The following is a 16,597-nucleotide window of genomic DNA, read 5'->3' as shown; positions in this document are numbered from 1 at the left end:
ATCACTGTGCAGCTGGGGACGGAAGGAAGAATCACTGTGTAGCTGGTGACGGAAGAATCATTATGCAGCTGGTGACGGAAGGATCACTGTAGCTAGTGACGGAATAATCACTATGCAGCTGGTGACGGAAGAATCACTGTGCAGTTGGTGACGGAAGAATTACTGTGCAGCTGTTGACGGAAGGATCACTGTGCAGCTGTTGACGGAAGGATCACTGTGCAGCTGTTGACGGAAGGATCACTAAGCAGCTAGGGACGGAAGGATCACTGTGTAGCTGGTGACGGAAGAATCACTGTACAACTGTTGACGGAAGGATCACTGTGCAGCTAGGGACGGAAGGATCACTGTGCAGCTGGTGACGGAAACATCACTGTGCAGCTGTTGACGGAAGGATCACTGTGCAGCTAGGGACGGAAGGATCACTGTGCAGCTGGTGACGGAAACATCACTGTGCAGCTGTTGACGGAAGGATCACTGTGCAGCTAGGGACGGAAGGATCACTGTGCAGCTAGTGATGGAAGGATCACTGTGCAGCTGTTGACGGAAGGATCACTAAGCAGCTAGGGACGGAAGGATCACTGTAGCTGGTGACGGAAGAATCACTGTACAACTGTTGACGGAAGGATCACTGTGCAGCTAGGGACGGAAGGATCACTGTGCAGCTGGTGACGGAAACATCACTGTGCAGCTGGTGACGGAAGGATCACTGTGCAGCTAGGGACGGAAGGATCACTGTGCAGCTGGTGACGGAAACATCACTGTGCAGCTAGGGACGGAAGGATCACTGTGCAGCTGTTGACGGAAGGATCACTGTGCAGCTAGGGACGGAAGGATCACTGTGCAGCTAGTGATGGAAGGATCACTGTGCAGCTGTTGACGGAAGGATCACTAAGCAGCTAGGGACGGAAGGATTACTGTAGCTGGTGACGGAAGAATCACTGTACAACTGTTGACGGAAGGATCACTGTGCAGCTGGGCACGGAAGAATCACTGTACAGCTGGTGGCGGAAGGATCACTATGCAGTTGGTGACGGAAGAATCACTATGCACCTAATGACCTAAGGATAACTATGCACCTAATGACGGAAGGATAACTATGCAGCTGATGACGGAAGGATCACTATGCAGCTGGTGACGGAAGGATCCCTATGCAGTTTAAGATGACTGTACATACGCCAAACTTCTCAAATCCCCACATCCACCCTCCACCCGATCACATCTTGTTCACCCGACCGATCACTCCCATGTAGTAAACGCAAGTTGAAGGTTACTGACTGTTCTGATTAATGCGCTGGGGCGTAAGATACTTAAAGGATACTGGCTTAATACGAAGATACTGGCGAACACCAGAATTGAATACTTCCTGATGAAGAGAATGCTGAATAGCGGTGGGAAGACTCATATCTATTTGGCTAAATTGGCGTCCCTGTACACCTGTACTCGGAGCTGATTATATCTCCTCTGCAGCTTGCATTCATCCTCCTCTGTTCAGGGATGTAAATTAAATTAAGCTATTGATGGCGTATTCAAGTTGAGTGCACGGTTAAACAAGCATTCGCCGTATGTGCCGTTTGTTCAGCAGCGGGCTGCGAATTACTGGATCTGCCGGAAGTGTGCAGTTGTCATGTTGGCGGGCAAAGTCTCGCGAGCAAGGGCGAGAGGCGTGCGGGAGAGCCAGTGTCCACAGGCAGGAGACTAAACCGATTGCCATTCCCACGTTATTCGTAAATCAATTGGGAATTAAATCGATTGAAATAATTCTGATATTTTCTAATGTAACAAGCATTAATGTTATTTCTGTGTTACCGAAATGCGCTCTCAGATTTGTTTGAATCAACATTTGAATAGGCCGACTTGCACTGTTAACCTACCAAATGCCGACCCACGGTGCGGGCGGAAACACGACTTGAAAAACAATATTCTCCTGATCCACTTAGCTATAAGACATATTGGATTGGAAATAATGGCACCGCTATCGTTGTTCGGCTTCGCTTTAGAAGAATCGATTTAGAAAACTGCACCTTTCGGGGATCGTGTCATGGAGGGAGAGAGAGAGAGAAAGAGAGAGAGAGAGAGAGAGAGAGAGAGAGAGAGAGAGAGAGAAGGGGGGAGAGAGGGGGGGTATTTGTTATGGGGTGGGGTGGAGTCGAGGAAGCGGGTGATGCAAGCATCACTATCGTAGACGAATCACAAAAGACAATGCGACCTCATTAACATCCCGATTAACGTTACCAAGTGTACATCACATTCTCGACATAACTGTTGATGACGATGTGAAGGAATTTTGAAGACGCGACTTCCGTAGAATTGACATCGAAGGCACTGCAGTCTATTTACTATTCTGTGAAGGTAGTTGGTTAAACAATGCTGATTGAAACCAGGGTCGCCAGTGTTGGTGCCAAGCTGACAGGAGGCGAGGGGCCAAGGCGTCTGTGGGGGCTGGAGACTCCAGGAATCGATATTAGGAGAAGATTTTGACAGCCATAATAAGTAGTGTGCCACTGGTATTGGGAGTTGGTGAGTTTATAGCCCCCGCCACGATCAACACGTGGAGACCTGAACACGAAATTGAAACATTATCACAACGTTGGTGGCCGTCATTGCCGTAGGTCCATCCTTACTAAACTGACGTCCAAAAGAGACTTTACCAACTGAAAATATAAATTTCAGACAAAGTCTATCTAAAACACATAACCTATATACAACAATAGTGTATGTAGAAAATGTTAATCGTCTGTTACATGTTTGGGAGATAACACGCGAAAGAGTGAAAAACACGTGCACCACGGACAACTGCAAATGCACGTGCGGGTAAGGGTATAAAACGATTGCAACGGCAAGTCAGACATCCATAGTGATAAAACAAAACACAAAAGAAATGCCACGACTCACAGTCGAACAACGTGAACGAGCCTTGGGTATGGTACAGATGGGAGCCACCCACGCCAATATTGCACGAACCTTCGGTTGCTCCCGTGTTGCCGTTACCAACTTGATGCAACGTTACAGACAGACAGGGCGGACCGCTGACAGGCCAAGAACAGTGACGTCATCGACGACACATGCCTTAGGTCACAGGGTTAGTCGACAGACAGTGGCCAGGAGACTCAGGGCTCATGGAATCAGGGCTTTTAGACCATACAGAGGACAGCTATTGGCAGCGCAACATCGTCGTCTGCGATTGAGATGGGCCCGGACTGTACGACGTTGGCAACGGCGTGACTGGCAGAGGGTTGTCTTCACTAACGAAAGTCGATTCTGTATGTTTAGGGCTGATGGAAGACAACGTGTTTACCGCCGAAGGGGTGAACGAACGGCGGCGTGTTGCGTGCAGGAGGTCGTACCATATGGTGGTGGGAGTGTCATGGTGTGGGGAGGGATCTGTGGGCAGGAGAGGACACCGCTGGTCATCGTTGACGGAAACTTGACAGCTCAGCGTTACATGGATAACATTCTTCGTCCAGTTGTCCTACCATTTCTCCTACAGCAGCCACGTGGTGTCATTTATCAGCATGACAACGCTAGAGCCAATACAGCCAGAATTGTCACTAACTTCCTCACAGCCAACAACGTCAACGTCCTGCCGTGGCCTGCACGCTCACCCGACATGTCCCCCATAGAACACCTCTGGGACTTGATGGATCGTCGTGTTCGACAACGACCACACTCTCCAGCCAACCGGCAAGAACTGATCTTGGCCCTCAAAGAAGAATGGCGTCAAATCCCACGTGACCTCATCAGACGACTGACTTTTTCTGTGCGTCGAAGAGTTTTTGCGAGTATTGAGGCATTTTGTGGTCACACACGCTACTAATGACTTGTTATTGAACGTGAGCGATTGTTTATGTACTCTGCCTATTGTCCATGATTCATGATTCTAAAAGCTCGAGTTTTGTACCACACCCAACTTTGGGGGGCTCTGACGTCATTCTCGGTCGCGGAATGATTGTCATTTTCAGTGTTGATTATGTTGATATATTGATCTTCTCAATACACTTTACTTCATGCATGTATGTTTTTTTGTTTTTGAGCAAGAGTGATTTCAAACTCTGGTAAAGTTTCTTTTTAACGTTAGTTTATATAACCTAATAACCGAAAACGTCAATCTGTCGTGACACTGGCAATGTGCGGCAATGCCAGACTCCCCCCTGCCAGGAACGCGGTACTCCTGTTTCACCATATACCGTGTTATATATAGACAATCTCCCTCTCGTATCTCCCGGTGACACGAGTCGTATAAGGCAGAATGCTCCGAGAATTTGGCCATAAGTTCCTGGCATAAGTTTTAACTAATTGTCTCACGTCTGTACCCACTGGTGTATTTTGTAGGGTAACGCCGTCCCTTTATGATCCACAGTTTAAAAGTGACGCCAAGTCTAAACGTTTGTATATGTGTTACGACGTCATTGACGTTACGCTGAATTGAAACAACTTTGTGTTCTTAAACTTTCTCCGAAATAATAGGTTTAAAGAAAACTTGTTTTAAGAAGACGATAGTCTGAAATAGACCCGGGTCCGCCTCCGTGGTTTAGTGGTAGAGCGTCCGCCCGGAGAGCGGAAGGTCCGGGCTTCAATCCCCGACCGCGTCATACCAAAAAGACGTTAAAAGATGGTACTTGTTGTTACCCTGTCTGGCGCTCGGCATTAAGGGGATAAAACAAGGACTGGTCGACTCGGAGTCAGTATACTGTATCTGAGTGGGGTATTCATGTTAAACTGCGGCATGGTATCTCATTGAGCTAGCACATTAAATCGGCATCAGTCCGGACTAGTACAAGCAGCCACACAAACACACACACACGTACATGCACGTCGCTATATAAGTGCAATAATCTTGGACGCGACGTTAAACCCAATTTCACCCCACCTCACCTGAAATAGACCCAAAGGTTACCCTGAACATTTGACGCTTATGCCAAGAAAGCAAACCTAACGGAAGTTGCAGGGGACTCTTGCTCGCTTTTGATTGGCTGGAAACGGACGTATTGCCTGGCGTTGTAACGTCACTGACGTTATATATACATCACGTGATATGTCACGTTAAAGAGTACCGGCTACCAACGGATGTATTTAAAATAATAGATTGAGCGATGAACGTGGATCTTGTGATCCTATTTAAAAAAAACAGGTACAACTGAATCTTGGACAATTGAGACAAAACTGACCACCTGTCCGCATGGGGCGTCGCCATCATATGGTGATGGTTGATACAAGTCTCCGTGGATATAGATATATCCATTAATGCCCTGTGTAGGTATATCTAAATATATGTGCTAAAACCCTGTGTAGATATGTGGAAATACATGCGCTACTGCTCTTTGCAGCTACAAGTGTATATGCATTAATGTCCTGTGTTGATAAACTGTTATGAAAGTATACACCCATGTTTGATGGTGGCTACAACTGAAACAAGCAAAAAATGCTTACTCGATGGTGATGTGTTAGATACGGGTTTCATAGTTATGTTTTGGACCTTAGGTTTGCGATGTTTCCGCGACTGTTTTCAGCCTACGTTTGATAACGTTTGTAAAGTTTGGGTCAAATCCACTTTTAAAGTGCAAACTTCCTTTTGCCCATCGGTTTATGTGCATTCATCTTAATCTGTGATGGAAAGTATTGAAGAACACGTAAGGATGATGTTTAACAGAAGAAATATCTCCGCTCTACCGAAAGAAAACGCGTAATAGCATGCGCAGGCAGAGAAGTACGAAAGAGCACTAATCTTCTATCCTAAATATCCTAATCCTTACACCCTCATCCTAAAAGCGATTTATAATAGTTTTCCACTGATTTTAGCAATATTCCTGAAAATCAGAAAATGCATTTGTGGAACTAATCAAAGTTATCAATGTTGACAGCTGTTTAATTCATGATTATATTTGACTTTGAGCAACAAAATCCAGTGGAAAGAATATAATATCTTCTATAGACGATCAATGATGAAAAACATTTTGGTCATACATGAAGGAATCAAAACTGTTTTTTTTCCACATAATTCATGTCGTGTTTTTTCAAGTGAGTGTCTATATGCTGTTTTGCAGTCTTGCAGATCAAAGATTTAGGTGCGTTGAGATACGGATTTATGGCGCCGAAATTGATAGAAGCCATTTAAATTCTTTCTCACCAACGTCCAGATGGTACTATTCCTAGAAGATCTATAGCTGTTATTGATTCGTGTACAATGTCATAGTAACGGAGCATATTTCCGAGTAATCGATAGGAAAGCATGATGTATAGGTAGGCGACTGATCCTTCACATCGCCCACCTAGGCTTAAGTCAAACCGAGACTCCATTAGAGCGCGTTTGTATTTTTAGATGTTTACACATCTTTTCGAGGGTTTAAAGGCGTATAAACTCGGTCAAAAATTGATAGATTGATCTATCGGTTCTTTCATAGTCAGTGTTTTCTGCAATTTGGTTATTATTTTTTCATGTTGTTTTACGACTGTTCTGTCGTGTCATTTTTTAGCAACTTGATCATAGTTTTGAAGTTTGGGTATTTTTGCAAGTTATTGCTCGCGGTGTTTATGCGTTGTTTTCCGTTTCATTGATTTTGTGAATGTTGCTGGTTCTAAGTGACCGTGTCATTCCGACCGAGATAATCCATCTTGCGTGTGGCGTTATGTTGCTATTCCGCATCACTCCAGGTTAAAATGATTATGACGATCTGTCGCCACGTGGCTACTATTCTAGTGCCCCCTGTTGTGTCGCACGCACGAGTTGATGCATGTCACTGGTGATAAACTACCCCATCTGTTTCGGCGCCATCACACTGAGAGTAAAGTCAATTGTCTGGATTGTGTAAATGCGTATATTGACCTTCACGGGCCTTTAGTGACCACGGGTGGCCCAGTCGTCTAAGGCTGTGCAGAGTTGCGTCCCTTTGGTACGCCAGAAGCCTATGATCGTGGGTTTGAATCCCGGTTCTCGGTTTGTCAGCTCTGTACCCGTGTTTGTGGGTTTCACCTAAGTGGTAAATGTCTGAGACATGAATAACATCGGGCCTTCCTCCCACATTAAGCTGACACGCCGTAACTGGAATACTGCTCAAAGTGGCGTTGAACCCAACAAACTCACTCACTCACGCACTGGGGGAACATGACATAGTTGCAGATGACAACACGGTTGTACAGTTCGGCAACAACATACGACACGTTGTCTTTGACTAGGGGTAGAACACACGGTTGTACAGTTCGGCATCAACATACGACACGTTGTCTTTGACTAGGGGTGGAACACACGGTTGTACAGTTCGGCAACAACAGACGACACGTTGTCTTTGACTAGGGGTGGAACACACGGTTGTACAGTTCGGCAACAACAGACGACACGTTGTCTTTGACTAGGGGTGGAACACACGGTTGTACAGTTCGGCAACAACAGACGACACGTTGTCTATGACTAGGGGTAGAACACACGGTTGTACAGTTCGGCATCAACATACGACACGTTGTCTTTGACTAGGGTCAGAACACACGGTTGTACAGTTCGGCAACAAGTGACCACTCGCTGCCTGAAAGCAGTTAATGAAATACGGTCTGTTCGTGACAGAGCGTCGTCCTGCATGGTGATTACCCAGACGGCGAGGGAGGGCGATGTTGGTGTAGGTGATTGTAACAAACATGGAAACGATTCATGTGGCGGTGCTGGCGTATTCTCCAGGGTAATATGGAATACAGGGAGTGACAGTCGGCACGCCACGTCTATCGAGGGGGAGGTCCTCGGGGGTCGGGCCACGATGAGAGTATGCATACTTGACTCGAACACCAGATGGAGTTAATGAGAAGTATGGTGATGTGATCAACATGCAGAACCTTCCACCAGAGAATAGACCCTCTACAAGACATACCAGGGAATCTACACAACGCCCTGTGAGAGTTGGGACTATGTCCCAGGTGTCCCAGAAAAAAACCATACAAAAGTTATCAGAATAACCTTTAACCTGAAAAAGAGCGCATATCGCTTTGTCTTGTATGGGAGACTGTGAAAGAACCATTTCCGGTTTGTTTGTTTGTTTGTTTGTTTGTGGTTTAACGCCGAACTCGGCAATATTCCAGCTATATGATGACGGTCTGTAAATAATCGAGTCTGGACCAGACAATCTAGTGATTCACATCATGAGCATCGATCTACGCAACTGGGATATGATGACTTGTCTCAACCAAGTCAGCGAGCCTGACCACCCGATCCCGTTAGTCGCCTCTTACGACAAGCATAGTCGCCTCTTACGACAAGCATAGTCGCCTATTACGACAAGCATAGTCGCCTCTTACGACAAGCATAGTCGCCTCTTACGACAAGCATAGTCGCCTATTACGACAAGCATAGTCGCCTATTACGACAAGCATAGTCGCCTATTACGACAAGCATAGTGTCATGAACACTATACGCCCGGGAAAGGTTTCCTACTGGTAGCCATTAATAATATATACTAACTGAACTAATTATCCACGTTGCTGTGGTTCAACCTATGTGCCCAAAATAATGGCGTATTAAAAGCTTCATAGCCAACAGAGACTAGTACTAAAGTAGATTCATGTGTTGTTGGTAACATAAGGCAGTTACTAGATGTCTCAACCAAACGGTTTTTCAATAAAATATTAAGAGACCAAATTATTCAACACTTGAATGAAAAGGTAGACACAATTTTATGGATAACAACTTCTTTACTACTGTAAAAAGCGACGTTTCGGTATAGATCCTTATACCGTTGTCAAGCAAGACTGATTGACAACGGTATAAGGATCTATACCGAAACGTCGCTTTTTACAGTATTAAAGGAGTTGTTATCCATAAAATTGTGTCTACCTTGTCACCCGTCAACTTCGAAGCAATGCCCATCAAACAATTTAGTAGAATGAAAGAATGATAAAATCAAGAAAAGGGTAAACTTATAAAAAATATTATAAAAAAAACACGACAAAACCTTTTCAATAGCCACAAAAAATGTCTGCTAAAGAAATTTTGGAGAAAAAAAATTGTACTCTGAAAATTAAGAATATCAAAACAGAATATGTTCAACTGCTTCTAAAGAAATACTACACCTGCAATCTTGACTAAATAAAATCTTACAAGAAAAATACTAATATAAATAATAAACTTGAAGACTATCGCCTCTTATGAAAATGTCCACATTTATTTTTTCAAATATCCTTCAAAATAATATTAATAAACATTTACTTGCTCACAATGTTATTTAAGCCATTTCCTGTTCTAATGTACAACCGCTGCCCAGTTGTTCCCAGAGAATAAAGTATTTCATATGCCGTATGAAGCGACTTAGTGAATTGTGTTGTGAGGCTCGGTGACTTGGTTCATTGTGTGTCATCGTACCCGGCGACGTGGATCCATGCTCATAATATCAATCACTGGATTTTTGGCCCAGACTCGATTATTTACAGGCCACCGTCATACAGTTATAACGTTTACCCATGCTTGCCGAAAAGGCTTCACAGATGAAGCATTTTGCATTTATGACATTATTTACTCAAAGGGTATAGTTAATCTGTCATGGATGGGAATTGCAACACACAGCCTTTCAATTATGGGTGTTCCTTAACTTGTTTAGAGTAGTACAGATTAAACAAATGAGGTTACGCCATTCGAAATAATACCAAATAATCTTCTGTTCTAAATTAAAAAAACTAACACCTTACACTAAAACGTGCAACGTTATCACAAACACACGCCCTCAGATCTGAGGTCTTGGCGTGAAGGGCTCAGCTGGCATCCTCAACACGAGGAGAAGGTATTAATGCCGGAGTACATGGAAGGGCTTGGTAATCTGGGAATCAGCATCCTCCTCAAGCCGAGTCACAGCTTAAGGTGAGAACCCCACAATACAATTTAACATGAACTCGTCGTGAAATTGGGAAATGCTTTTGAAAAATAACGCAAAACACTTGACAGAGTGCCCGCAGCTATTTACAAACTTGGCACACGTGAGAGGCGGTCGCCGATGGCGGTGCGTGGGAGTTCATGTGCATTCGCGGACGTCACAGGCGATGAAGAAATCTTCAAGTTGAAATAGACTTCAGTAACTTCTTTCCGAGAGACTTATATCAATATAGCACATTAATCCGATATCGTTAGCGTGGCAACGTTGGCCTCCAGCTCTGTTTGCGTGGAAGTGTTATGTTTGGCGTTATAGCATACCTTCCGCGTGAACTGTCGTAACTCGGCAGGCGTCTAGATGTCAGGCTGAATTGTGGCATTAAATGTTACAGGCGTTCTAAGGATGTGTTACAGTCAACGTAAAGTCTGTCAATTTGTAAAGTGACTGAAATTTTCAATCATTTATTTCAAATTAACTGAAATATCAGGCAGATTATACTGACTGAACTTTTTAATTGTAAGAAAAAGTCATGAATTCATTTCTGTAAATATCGTGTGTAGCTCTTCTTGAGGTGTGGGTGTGTTGCTCTTTTTGGGATGTTCATGTGTTGCTCTTCTTGAGGTGTTCGCGTGTAGCTCTTCTTTGGGTGTTGGTGTGCTGCTCTTCTTGGGATGTTCGTGTGTTGCCCTTCTTGAGGTGTGGGTGCCCTTCTTGAGGTGTGGGTGTGTAGCTCTTCTTGAGGTGTGGGTATGTTGCTCTTCTTGAGGTGTGGGTGTGTTGCTCTTCTTGATGTGTGGGTGTGTAGCTCTTCTTGAAGTGTGGATGTGCTGCTCTTCTTGAGGTGTGGGTGTGCTGCTCTTCTTGGGATGTTCGTGTTGCTCTCCTTGAGGTGTTCGTGTGTTGCTCTCCTTGAGGTGTTCGTGTGTTGCTCTTCTTGATGTGTGGGTGTGTAGCTCTTCTTGAGGCGTGGGTGTGTTGCTCTTCTTGAGGTGTGGGTGTGTTGCTCTTCTTGAGGTGTGGGTGTGTTGGTCTTCTTAAGATGTTCGCGTGTAGCTCTTCTTGGGGTGTGGGTGTGTTGCTCTTCTTGGGATGTTCGTGTGTAGCTCTTCTTGAGGTGTGGGTGTGTTGCTCTTCTTGAGGTGTGGGTGTGTTGCTCTTCTTGAGGTGTGGGTGTGTAGCTCTTCTTGGGATGTTCTCGTGTTGCTCTTCTTGAGGTGTTCGTGTGTTGCTCTTTTTGATGTGTGGGTGTGTTGCTCTTCTTGAGGCGTGGATGTGTTGCTTTTCTTGAGGTGTGGGTGTGTTGCTCTTCTTGAGGCGTGGATGTGTTGCTCTTTTTGATGTGTGGGTGTGTTGCTCTTCTTGAGGTGTGGGTGTGTTGCTCTTCTTGAGGTGTGGGTGTGTTGCTCTTCTTGAGGTGTGGGTGTGTTGCTCTTCTTGAGGTGTGGGTGTGTTGCTCTTCTTGAGGTGTGGGTGTGTAGCTCTTCTTGGGATGTTCTCGTGTTGCTCTTCTTGAGGTGTGGGTGTGTTGCTCTTCTTGAGGTCGACATGTGTAGCTCTTCTGGAGGTTTGGGTGTATTGCTCTTCTTTAGGTGTACATGTAGCTTTTCTGGGGGTGTACTTGGGTAGCTCCTCTGGAGGTGTAAATGGGTAGCTCTTCCAAACACAAACATTGAATCCAATGACGAAACATTAGTTCAATCTTCACATTTAGCAATCAATTACTTATCAGTGCATAAGAAGAATTGAAAAATGTTGATTTTGAATAAAATATAATTATGTCACAGCTATTTATACCCTTGAGTTTTGGTTGATAAGTGTAGATGTTTTCAAATCAGTGATGGTATGGATCTTGTTCATGTTCACTTGTTTGCCTGTTCCAGACTCTGTTAATTACAGTTGCTGCGACATATCTGGAACATTGCTGGCCTCAGCATTAAACAACATTCACCCACACACTTGAAAACACTGCTGTCAGCGCAGGCAGCTCCAACACTGTTCCACATGGCAAACAGCTCATGCTTCTAAGTGTGTAAATCTTCATGAAGAAATATTGAATTCATTTAGATTTCTCGCCTCTTAATGAAATGATAACATTTGGACAAGCAGCTGGGGATGGACATGTTCATCACAATACCCCCTTTTTATGTTAGGGGATAAAAATAACATCTTTAAATGTTAAAGAATATTTTATTCCATGAAAGTTACAACAAGCACATAAACATAAAAGAAACATTACCATATCAAGGGGTTCATGTCATAATAAATAAAAATCATGCATTTATTCCATCCTTTATGGAAACAGGATTAGAAAACAGAGGGCATATAACCCAGATATTATGACACATATATTAATAAAACTCTCACAATCACAAGCGGTTTCCCATCATGCATTGACTCACAATGAACCGTAAAGGATAGGACCAACATTTTAAACATAAAAACACAAGACCTTAAGTTGGTCCCAGTTTATTCCATCATAACCCACTCTTGAACTCTAATCCCCATCCTTCCCCTGGTTATAAAGTAACCTGACAATACTTTAACACACATGTGAGAAAGAAATAACGCCGCAAATTTCTGACTGACCATCCACAGGAGAATTGATATCCTTCACTTGATTCAAGAACAAATCACTGTTGATATCACCCATGTACTTTCTTAAGCCACAACCTCTTCCATGCTCAAAAATAACTCATGCACTTTCTTTAGCCATAACCCCATCCTTCCCAAAAATAACTCATGCTCTTTCTTTAGCCATAACCCCATCCTTCCCAAAAATAACTCATGCAATTTCTTTAGCCATAACCTCTTCCATGCCCAAAAATAAGTCATGCACTTCTTTAGCCATAACCTCTTCCATGCCCAAAAATAACTCATGCAATTTCTTTAGCCATAACCCCATCCATGCCCAAAAATAACTCATGCACTTTCTTTAGCCATTATACCTCATCCATGCCCAAAAATAACTCATGCACTTCTTTAGCCATAACCTCATCCATGCCAAAAAATAACTCATGCACTTCTCTAGCCATAACCACATCCATGCCCAAATCACCAATGTACTTTCTTTAGCCATAACCTCATCCATGCAAAAAAAACCAAGCATTTTCATTATCATCAAAAAATCATCATCATTCACTATCCATATTGCCTTGGTAGATAAAATATAAAATAGATATGCTGTGTTCAGTATTGGACATCTGAAAGAGCTTCCAAGGGTACAGATACAAAACAAGCCGTGCATCAATATGTCGTCCTCCTGCACCAGTTGTCGGTTTCTGAATATTAATGTCAGCAATGTCCATCCGAGGAGCTGTTGTGCATCCCAAGTGAGGCCACTTGATGTGTGTCACCTGCACTGTCAACTGTCATTACCATACGAGTCTTGCCAGCTCCTCGAGCCCTGGTGACTTCCAAACTCTGCCTGCTCTGATTGCTTGCCAATTACACATGCCCCCAATGGACTGGGTCTGTATTGCTGCCATTAACACACACAGCCAACAACGTCGCATCCACTGATGCAGCATGCCACCTTTCATCCAAACATCGCAATGAAGACGACAAAGCTCATGAACATGGTGAAGAGGATCGGGACTGTCAGGAGACCCCACACCGGCCACAGCCCCACCGACAGACTGAAACAGACATCAACTGTGTAGCAATAACAGACTTGAAACATACAGATATCAACCCCGAGTGAGTGAGTGAGTTGGGTTTAACGCCGCTTTTAACAGTATTCCAGTTATATCGTGGCGTGTCAGCTTAATGTGTGAGGAAAGCCCGAAGTGATGCAGGTCTCAGACGTTTACCACTTCGGTGAAACCCACGAGCACGGGTATGGTGCTAACAAACCTAGAAACATAATCGGGGCGAACCGGGATTCGAAACCCACAATCATAGGTTTCTGGCGGGCCCAAGGGACGCAACTCTGCACAGCGAATCGCGGCGCCTTAGACGACTGGGCCACCCGTGCCCCCGATATCAACTGTGAATAGCAGACTTAAACATATATAAAGTGTAAATAGCAGACTTGAACATTCAGTACTAGTGTTCCTGCTGGCTATTGAAACTGCCAGTCATGCTGGACGTTCAACTTTAAAAATGACCAGTCCTCCCTAATTTTTTTCAGTACTAACTTTCAACAAATAAAAATAATGTATGAAAATTATCTGCTTTTAATTCCTTCAACTTCTGAAGTAACCTAGTTACATCTACATGTCACACAAGTTGCATGAAGCGAGGTGAGCTATGGACTGAGTATTTAACATACCACCTGTAACAGTTACATATTACAACCACACAAGTTACATGAAGCAAGGTGAGCTATGGATGGAGTATTAAACCTTCCACCTGTAACAGTTACATTTTACATCCACACAAGTTACATGAAGCAAGGTGAGCTACCTACTGAGGATTCACCTTCCACCTGTGAGAGTTACATATTACAAACACACAAGTTACATGAAGCAAGGTGAGCTATGGACTGAGTATTTAAGCTTCCACCTGTCACACCTACATATTACAACCACACAAGTTACATGAAGCAAGGTGAGCTATCTACTGAGGATTCACCTTCCACCTGTGAGAGTTACATATTACAACTACACAAGTAACATGAAGCACGGTGAGCTATACTTCTATCAGGTCAGCTTCAGCAGCACTATACACTCATGCCCATGAACTGCTATGCTAATGTATCTTAACAGTCAAACTATTTGGTCTCCAAGTGATGGAGAATTCATTGAAAATTCAATTTGATTTGCAGAAAGTTCCACATCATTTCCCTTCATGACTCACCATGTAGACACAAATCAATGTTAACTATGCAGATTGAAAATGAGCATGCTGAGACTGCCACTGTTTCACTGCAAACCAATATATCTGGTGTGTTCCAACTTGGCCCCGGTTGGACATTAATTAAGGTTGCAGCTGCTGGTGAAATTCGGATATAAACAGTCGGACAGGAGACTGCTGCGAGACACATACATCACATCTGGGAATACAACCACACATCATACAACCACACTACCTCACCCATAATACGTCCGCACGAACTCACAGATGCTGGGATGAAATATAATACTGCCAAGGCACATGAAACAATGATATACAGTTTTCCACATATTGGCAATAAATTGACGAAGTGGGTATACTTGGATACACATTTCACATTTGTTACAAAGTTATAACATTGTGAAGTCTCACATGGGAAGTCCTGATGCTTTCACTCACTGATGTTCTTTTTGTCTGTTTGATTAGGCTGAAGAAATTAATTAACATGCGCCCTTTGTCAAATCTGTATAGGGCACGGTTAACCAATTAGTGTTCAAAAATGAGTAAAACAAATATTGCCTCCAAGTTTATTTAGCTGTCCTTGCAGACAGTAGCCCAGTCTCTTGTCAGGGTCAGTTGTGTTGCATATCCTCAAGGTACTCACAGGGAAAAAACACTAACAAAGGGAACAACCAGTGCTCCTTTAAATAGATAGAGGAGATGGGACTATCGAGATCAAAGTCAAAACAGTTGATAGCATACACTGAGTGAGTGAGTGAGTGAGTGAGTTGGGTTTAAGGCTGCTTTTAACAGTATTCCAGTTAAATCGCGGCGTGTCAGCTAAATGTGGGAGGAAAGCCAGAGGTGATGCAGGTCTCAGATGTTTACCACTTCAGTGAAACCCATGAGCACGGGTATGGTGCTGACAAACCTAGAAACATAATTGGGGCGAACCGGGATTAGAACACAAGCATAGGTTTCTGGCGTGTCCAAGGGACGCAACTCTGCACCTTAGATCACTGGGCCACCCACGCCCCATCCATTTTCAGAACAAAAGGCCATGCAGCAGCCATAAGAAATTTGAGTTTTCAGTATGGTCAAAGTGCAAATGTCAAATCAAGGTCAAAATTTATAATTTCACAAAAAACGGACAAATTATGTTGATCCACTACTGACTACACATGTTACTACACATGTCCCAAATTTAATTACTCCCTCCTACATGTGTCAGAAACCCCCAACCCCTCCTACATCTGTCAGACAGCCCCTCCCCGCTACATGTGCCAGACAGCCCCACCTCCTCCTACATATGTCAGCCCCACCCCCTACCCCTAAATGTGCCAGATAGCCCCACCTCCTCCTACATGTACCAGACAGCCCCACCCCCTTGTACATATGTCACACAGCCCACCTCCTCCCACATGTGTCAGGCAGCCCCACATCTTACATGTGTCACACAGCCCCATCCCCTCCCACATGTGACACACAGCCCCACCTCCTACTACATGTGTCACACAGCCCCACCCCCTCCTACATGTGACACAGACAGCCCAACCCCCATCCCCCAACATGTGTCACACAGCCCCACCTCCTACTACATGTGTCAGACAGCCCAACCCCCATCCCCCCACATGTGTCACACAGCCCCACCTCCTACTACATGTGTCAGACAGCCCAACCCCCATCCCCCCACATGTGTCACACAGCCCCACCTCCTACTACATGTGTCAGACAGCCCCACCTACTCTCACATGTCAGCCCCACCCCTTGTAGAGGAACACCTCCAGCAGCCTCATGCATACCACTGACAGACACACAGATACTAAACACCCTCTATACACGGACCATGAACTCATATACACCTCCTACTTTTCAGCAAACATGTTTACCAACCAGAAACATCTTCATTGACACTTGGTGAAACTTCGCTTGCAAGAAAGTGCTAAAGTCTTAACTTAAGGTGAAAGTGAGTGGTTTGTTTTAACTGT

At 44.2% G+C, this 16,597-nt stretch overlaps 2 protein-coding genes across 2 annotated transcripts in view; both read right to left on the bottom strand.

Moving 5' to 3' along the window:
* Positions 1-10,436: 10,436 nt before the first annotated feature.
* Positions 10,437-12,880, bottom strand: LOC124138132 (serine/arginine repetitive matrix protein 1-like). The gene is made up of 2 exons (XM_046504669.2): positions 12,782-12,880; positions 10,437-11,489 (listed from the first exon to the last, which is right to left on the bottom strand). The coding sequence occupies exons 1-2, from the start codon at positions 12,878-12,880 to the stop codon at positions 10,437-10,439; spliced, it is 1,152 nt and encodes a 383-aa protein (XP_046360625.2).
* LOC124129264 (transmembrane protein 128-like) overlaps positions 12,004-16,597 on the bottom strand; it is a 92,267-nt gene continuing 87,673 nt past the window's right edge. Inside the window, exon 4 of the mRNA XM_048393249.1 lies at positions 12,004-13,471. Coding sequence (XP_048249206.1) covers positions 13,372-13,471 — 100 coding nt within the window. The 3' untranslated portion in view covers positions 12,004-13,371. The remainder of the gene's footprint in view (positions 13,472-16,597) is intronic.

Source organism: Haliotis rufescens, unplaced genomic scaffold (assembly GCF_023055435.1).
Source record: "Haliotis rufescens isolate VD_foot unplaced genomic scaffold, xgHalRufe1.0.p SCAF_12, whole genome shotgun sequence".
NCBI lineage: Eukaryota > Metazoa > Mollusca > Gastropoda > Lepetellida > Haliotidae > Haliotis > Haliotis rufescens.
The sequence above is the reverse complement of the archived record's forward strand: the minus strand, read 5'-3'. Positions and strand labels throughout refer to the sequence as shown.